Below are 8007 nucleotides of genomic sequence, written 5' to 3'. Positions count from 1 at the left end.
AGATCTCTTAATATCATAGCTATTTGAGTTTCATGCAATGTGTGGGGTCAAATCCTGTCAACAGTTTGTATGAGCTAAATCTGATTTTAAAATTTGGCATGCAATGTGTGGTTATGATTTAATCTACAAATTTGGAAGAGTTGATTATCCTATATTTTTTTTTTTTCAAAAAAAATGAAATTCATAAAGCATTTGAATTTTAAAATGCAGAAGAAGAAGATCCCCATGGCCCCAAATTTCCATCCAAGCACAACATTAGGATGGCAATGTATTGGCTTGCACAAGGATCTCAACCTGGAGACTCTCTGGTTTTCCATTATTCTGGTCATGGTTCACAGCAAAGGAACTATAGTGGTGATGAAGCTGATGGATATGATGAAACTCTATGTCCCCTGGATTTTGAAACGCAGGGTATGATTGTAGATGATGAGATCAATGCAGCCCTTGTTAGACCCATTCCTCGCGGAGCTAAGCTACATGCACTAATTGATGCCTGCCACAGTGGCACTGTTCTAGATTTGCCTTTTCTTTGCAGAATGAAGAGGTTACCTTATAAAATAGTCTGTTGTTTCTGCATGGTTTATCTTTATTATATTTGGCTTGGTTGACTTTAGCATTGTGATGTTTAATGAAATTTTTTTAACTTTGCATTGCCGCTTCATCAAAAGGAAAAGGGATATAATATAAATGTATGCACTTTTTATTTAATACCGAGTAGTATGAGGATTAATAGCATAAGTGTAGGAAATATTGTATGCCAGGGAAAGTTGGAGCGTCACTTATTGAGTAAAAACCGAAGCCTGTATGTGGCGTACTGCATGTGTAGGATAAAACCAATTTATTGCATTATTTAAATTTACTTTGCTTACTTACATTTATTCCTTCATAATTAGAGTTCAATGGGAAAAGCATTTACAAGAAGAAAACTAAGATGTGTTTTTCTTTTTCTTCCGTTCCTTCCTATATTTTTATAAATTTAGTTTTCACTTAATTATTTTGCCTAGATTGTACATATATAGAGAAAAGAGATGGAAGCTGGCGAGAAAGAACCAAAGGAATATAACAGAAAATAGAGAATAGAATTCTCAGTGGTTTCTACTTCATGAATCCCTTCAATTACAAAATCCATCAAATTTACAGTTTGTCTCTCTCGAATCTTCTTTCCCCATTTATAAAAATATCTTCTAAGGTTACTAACAAACTAGTGAGTAAAGCTAATTGTCTAATGGACTAACTTACTAACAGCTGTCGTTGTTGACTCATCATATTTCCTTACGGTCCACTGATTCTTCTATCTCTGTAACAGGAATGGACAATATGCATGGGAAGACCATCGTCCTAGGTCTGGTGTATGGAAAGGATCTAATGGTGGGGAAGTTATTTGCTTCAGTGGATGCGATGATGATCAAACTTCCGCTGATACATCTGTAAGTTTCAGCAAATTCAAATTGATTTATCTCTGACCGTGTTTCAATTTAGACCAATGAGATCTGTTGTGTGAACATATGATCACTATATTTATAAACAGGCTCTATCAAAAATTACATCGACTGGGGCAATGACATTTTGCTTCATCCAAGCAATAGAGCGAGGTCATGGGGCTACCTATGGCAGCATTCTCACTGCAATGCGCACTGCCATCAGAGATGCTGGCAGTGGCGGTGGGGGTGGAGATATGGTGACATCTCTTCTCACCATGCTTGTGACCGGAGGTAGTCTAAGTGCCGGTGGACTGAGACAGGTAAATATAGTTTACTTGAAAGTTGTTTGATCGTATCATAAACCATGTTTTAACTGTTCCCTTTCTATCAGTTGCTGGATTATATGAAGTTCTGAACTCATTACTTGTATACCACCTATAAGAGTTCCTTTTTTATATTTGTGTTTGTGCTCAATGAGTTTCCTTATGTTGAACTTACTTCTGTTGTTTTTCCTTGTTGCGTTTTGTTTGGACAGGAACCTCAGTTAACGGCTTGCGAAGCATTTGATGTTTATAGAAAACCTTTTTCCTTGTGATACTCAATATTCTTTGTTCTGCAATTTGTTTTCTTTGGCCATGCCCCTGTATACGACATTGATCACAATGATAAATTAATGTATTATAAAGTAGATAGGATCCTTTTTTGGAAGTTACTGAGGATATGTTTGGATGATTTATGTTACCCTTGAGAATTTTATATGCTCTAATAATAACGACTCGGTTGCTGCTGCACTCATTGATTAATATGCTGATTCGATTCCTAATTGAATTCCCCGTAAAAGGTTAGCATCTTACCCTTTATCCTGATTAAATTAGGTCCTCTTTTACCTAAAGTCTCAATAATGATGATAAGTGATTGTCTAGAACTAATCTTGCATCATGTGCATAAATTTGATGTAATTTTTTATTAAATAGGTATTAAATTTCCAATATGACGAGGTGTACAGAACTAGACTGATCCACGAAACAAAATCTGATTTCCGAAAACTGATTAAACCCGGAAATTTTTGGATCGATTTTGAATTGTTTTTTGTCGGAACTGAGCCATTTGAATCAGTTTACAAATTTGAAATTTTGGAACCGATTAAAACCAAATTGAATTGAACCGAAAATAATTATTTAAATATTATCATACTATCTATTATGTCAGTTGTAGATGTGTATATAAGAGAAAAATCTAATATACCTTTATTGATTTATGCCAAAAAGTATATAATACAGGAATAATATGTTTAACATATGGATAAGGTGGAAGAAGAGTTATTCTAATGGTGTGAATATTGTATGTTTGCATGGGATTTATTTGGCTTATAAGAGAGAATAGACAAGTATGTCATCTATAAAGACAACAACAAACTTGTCTAAGAACAGTCTCAAAATCTTATTCATAGAGTCCATGAAAATGGCTGGAGCATCATTAGTCACACCAAAAGGCATGACTAGATACTCATAGTAGCCATATCTAGACCTGAATGCAATCTTCTACGCATCGTCTGCCTTCACCAATATCTGATGATAGCCCGATCTTAGATCAATTTTAGAGAACACCGTAGCTCTATACAACTAGTCTATCAAATCATCTATCCTCGGCAACAGATACTTGTTCTTAATAGTCAGCTTATTCAGTTGCTTGTAATAAACACAGTCTAGAGCTACCATCTTTCTTCTTCACTAACAACACCGGCGCTCCCCATGGCGAAGCACTAGGCTAGATAAACTATTTCTCTAACAGCTCTTCTATCTGCTTCTTTAACTCGGCCAATTCTGTTGGAGCCATCTGATAAGAGGCTATAGAAACTGGCCCTGCTCTTGAGACCAAATCCATAGAGAATTTCACTTCTAGTGGAGGAGGTAAGCCAGGAACTTCTTCGGGAAAAACATCTAAGAAGTCGCTCACGACTAAAAGATCTACATTCTGGTTCTCGTGAGCCAAAAGGTTTAAGTCTTGGGTCGTTTCCTCATGGGACATTATCAAGAAACAATTGGCGCCTTCCATTATACCTTGCCTCGACACATCAATTGTTAAGGATAGAATTTCGTCTTCACTAGGGAATCAACTTCTTTTCGCCGCAGTCTAAAAGAATGTGATTGACAGCTAACCAATCCATTCTCAGAATTACCTCTAGCCCTTTAGAGGTAAACAAATAAGGTTCACTCTGAACCTGTGTCCCTCAACCTCAATAGGACATCTAGAACACACGGTAGACGTCCTGACTAGCCCTGCTGCTGGTGTAGACACCATCAAATCACACTGAAGCTCCCCAACTACTAAACTCAACCTCTCCACACAAGCCTCAGACAAAAATGAATGCGTCACTCCCGAATCAAATAAAGCTACGCATGACGCTCTGATGAGTCAATATTTTCTTAACTTTACTTAGTTTATTGTGCTAGAATTAATCAGGAAATTGTGCTTAATTGTCCGGTATTTTCCCATTTTTCCTAAATATGCTTAATTTGACCGGAAATTCTAATTTTAATTAATTTGAATTTTCTGAGCTAATTATTTGCATTATTATTTTCAGGGAAAATTTTGGAAACACAATTTGGGACATTTGGAGGAGACAAAATAAATTGAAGACTCTCAAATTAGACATTTTAAATTTCATTGTATTGTAATTTTTATTGCTTAAACTTTTTGGACAAACCTTTACACATTGGGCCATGGTTAAAAAATTAGGAGGGACCCAAAATTTTAGGACACTTGCCCTAAGGTTTCTTTTTATTTTTGGATGGACCCCACCCTAAATTTTGGTGACACATGGCCTTGCTTTTGGAGCTGCAGCCGTTACACACATAAAAGGACTGAAAACGTTTTTTTAGAAGAACTCTCGGCTGGAAAAATATTGGGAGGAGCTGCTGCAATTGTTTTTGCTTGGACGTGTTTCATGGAGTATTTAATGGCAATTTTGGATTTTGGTTGATTGTAAAAATGGGTCCAGCCATCACATGGGGACAATTGATTCTCGGCTGGAAACGTTGGACAGCGTGATATTTTTTTTCTCTGAAGCAATGGCCTCGGTAAATGATATTGGGTGAATGAAAGAGTTTTCGTTTCCTCTCCATTTATGTGCAGGTTGATTGATAGCTTTCTTTTATATTAGCTGCATTCACTTTCTTATTTTACTTGGAAAAAGTTGTGGCACGGTTTACATTGTTGAGCATTTTCCCTTTTCATTTTGCTTCCAATGATGGTTAGCTTTTATGTTCTCATTGAATACAAATTGTAGCGTGATTGAGTGATTGGAAGTTTTTCTTTTCATTTGAAGAATTAGGAGTGATGAGTGGTCACATCACCTAGTATTTGTAAAGCATATTTCAACATTTTCTACTTAACAAAGTGGGCTGATTTTGGTTGCTATGCTGTAACAAATTTCCTTGTAGAATGAAAAGTAGAATAGGTTGGAGCCTAGGGTGATGGGACATTAGCAATTAACTTTTCTTTTAACATGAAGAATGATTAGGTGGCATTAGGAATAGGAGTACGGTGGTGATGGTTTCAGATAATTTAATTTTCATTTGAATTCAATTAAGTTTAGGTGTCCATTGCAAAAGGTGTTACGGTCTTAGGAGATGAGTTCACATGGTGCCTTCAATTTTAATTTCATCTTCATTTAGAAAGCAAAAGAGGATTCGGTGATTGATGGAGAAATGATAATTGTGCTGCTGCAATTCCTTTTAGTAGTCACGGCCAGGAGGTTATTTTACAGCATTGCAAATTCAATTTCATTAGTAGATACATTGGTCATATAAATTGTTAGTAGGAGTTTGTGTTGTTTATTTCTTGTGTTTTAAATTAATTTGCATTGTAGGATTAATTGTTTTTAATTTCTTTAATTTATTTTTGCATTTAATTTAATTTAACTGTGTTTAGATATTTGTTTAGTCTAGTATTGGGTTTAGCATTTTCACTCTCTGGACTCGATTTTAAAAAAATAACTGCAACCAGACCAGAGCTCCAAATGCTACGTTTTATATATCAAATGAAAGATAATTGAGTCTACTTTCCAGGAAAAAAAACCNCATCTCATTTAGAGCTTTGTAGAAAAAGTTATGGTTAAAACATTGAGCAAAGGTCAGAGCTGCCTAGTTCCAGCGTGAATTTTCGTTTTTACTGTTTTAATTTCATTTTAATTTTTCCACATCCACAAACAACATTTCAAACCCCCCCAACTGTGTTAGACCTGATTCTAAACCGCAGTTTGGTCCTTGAGAGACGACCTAGGGTCATTTCCCTAGGTATACTACATTTCTTATTATGCAATCAAATTTGATTGGGCGGCGACACCCATCACGCTCCAAAGAGTAAACAACTACTGACAATAAGATTACCTACTCTTGTGGCCTCTGATACTGTCATAGCATACACCCTGCCTACTGCTTGAGGTCTACCACCTCCCCTAGGTTGAGACGAACCAGTCCTCTGTGCCTGAGACCCTAACCCTCCTATAGATGTACAATCAGCAGCAATGTGCCACTCTTTTTCGCACATGAAGCACTTCCTTGCACCACTTCCATTAAGGCAGTTGTTCCTGTAATGAGGCCCTCCACATGTGAAACATATCACTGTACCGGATGACTTGGTCGGTCCTGTCTGCACTGATGGCTAGGAGGATGAGCCCCTAGACCCAGAAGAGAGTGATGGTCTAGTGTAAGGGGCCCTCCTAGAGCTAAGTCCACCATGAGGCCCAGGTGGTCCCCCACTCCTTGTAGGCTGACTCTATTGTCCTTCAACTTCTTTCTTTGTTTTCTCCATCACAGGGGCCATCTTTACCAAAGTACGGAACTCATGAATGCGCAGTCCCTTCACCAACAACTTGATAGCTCCTCTCAGAACATTCTCAAATTTCCTGCACTACCACTCCTCATCTATGGCCATGGTATAAAATCAGAGTAAGTGTTTGAACCTGTCTGCATACTCTGCCATTGACATATTCCCCTGCATCAACTGGAGGAAATCAATCTCCTTATCATACCTCACACTGTTCGGGAAGTACTCAGTGTAGAACTTGGTCTTGAACAATTCCCAAGTAATAAGAGTCCCGCTCCTCTCCAAGATCATCTTTGGGCTGCTCCACCAGTGGTCAACTTCCCTAGTCAACAGATACAGAGTGTAAGCCAACTTATTCTCGTCTGGACACCTCTTGGCTTCGTAAATTCTCTCCATGTCCCTGAACCAATGGTTAACTTCATCTGGGCTGCATTTCCCAGTGAACTTGGTTGGGTGGTGTTGGAGGAAGCTCTCCAAGCTCCATTCTTGGACATGAGTAGCGGAGGAAGAAGCGCCTGGGGTGACTCCACCACCAGCCAACATGTCTATGAAGTGCCTTTGAGTGTTCTCAGCTGACACTCTTGTAACCTCTAAGTTCTACAGAGTTATGGTGTTTTGCTGCACCAAGGCAACAGTCGGCTGCTGCGTTGCTTAAAGCACAACCTCCACCATTCTGGTGGACTCTAAAGTCTCAAGCTGAGGAGGTGGAGGAGGGGGAGGCCTAGGTGCCATCTTTTGTTCAAACAGAAAGAAAAGACCATCAGTCAAACTCAAGGAAACCAAGATAACTACCTACACATGGCTAAAAGCACACAAACACAAGCAATGTACACTCACAACCTACAGGTTTTCTAAGGAAGAATTTGCTCTGATACCATAAATGTGACATCCCAATTATATAGAAACATGATTGTATAATATAGGCGTCATCACTTAAATAAAAGAGAACAGTTAGAGCATGACTTGCAATTAAGTAGTTGATATTACAGTCACCCCAAGTGCACCATAATTTAAAACTTCTACATATCATAGTATTTCAAAATGACATAAACTGATATATGGAAATCCTAAGAAGAACTAAGTTGCAACATCGTCTCCCTCCAGGACTTGCTCCAGAGTCACCTCCTCAACAACATCTACTTACATCCAAGTGGATGATCATTGCAAAGGAAAAACATACACAAGCAACACACAACACAGAAGCAAGGGTAAGTTAGATAAACAAACAATATACATATAGCACAATCAATCAGTATCATCATGTTTAGTTATATATAAAGTAAACAATTAAAGACACATAATTCTAACCATGCATCCAGTACTCAACACGACACATCCAGAATTGTATATTTGTTAAACTATTGGTAGTCTTTGCACTTGCATAGTTCAGCTGGCCCTCCCCAACACTATACAAGGTAAATCCTCATACCAATCTATATCTAAACTCTTATGACTATAGACGAGGACCTCCCTATACTCTCACCACTCACATCGTTCTTCTCTATTTGAGCATGAACAGTGTCAGATGTGGTTTTGCTTTGTGTTTTTCTTCCCCTTTTTTTTTTATCTATGCTTGGTATTTGGAATAACTGCATGTGAATTGTTGGATATTGAACCCTAGGGTAGAAAACATGCTTATATCTGCCTGGGAAGTTTTCTGGTTGTTTTGCAGGTGAGGGTTTGGGTGCATTGCATTCTCCCTTCACACACACACATATTATGCATCTATTGAGTGGGGCCCTATACCCGGGTCTGA

The 8007-nt window shown here is 37.9% G+C and overlaps 1 protein-coding gene across 1 annotated transcript in view; it reads left to right on the top strand.

Moving 5' to 3' along the window:
* The window catches only part of LOC106779478 (metacaspase-1), a 6568-nt gene extending 4344 nt beyond the window's left edge, over window positions 1–2224 (top strand). The window contains exons 2-5 of the mRNA XM_014667591.2: window positions 211–544; window positions 1307–1427; window positions 1529–1741; window positions 1957–2224. Coding sequence (XP_014523077.1) covers window positions 211–544; window positions 1307–1427; window positions 1529–1741; window positions 1957–2016 — 728 coding nt within the window. The 3' untranslated portion in view covers window positions 2017–2224. The remainder of the gene's footprint in view (window positions 1–210; window positions 545–1306; window positions 1428–1528; window positions 1742–1956) is intronic.
* Window positions 2225–8007: the final 5783 nt, after the last annotated feature.

Source organism: Vigna radiata, unplaced genomic scaffold, assembly GCF_000741045.1.
Source record: "Vigna radiata var. radiata cultivar VC1973A unplaced genomic scaffold, Vradiata_ver6 scaffold_282, whole genome shotgun sequence".
Lineage (NCBI taxonomy): Eukaryota > Viridiplantae > Streptophyta > Magnoliopsida > Fabales > Fabaceae > Vigna > Vigna radiata.
This window is presented reverse-complemented; position numbering and strand designations above follow the sequence as displayed.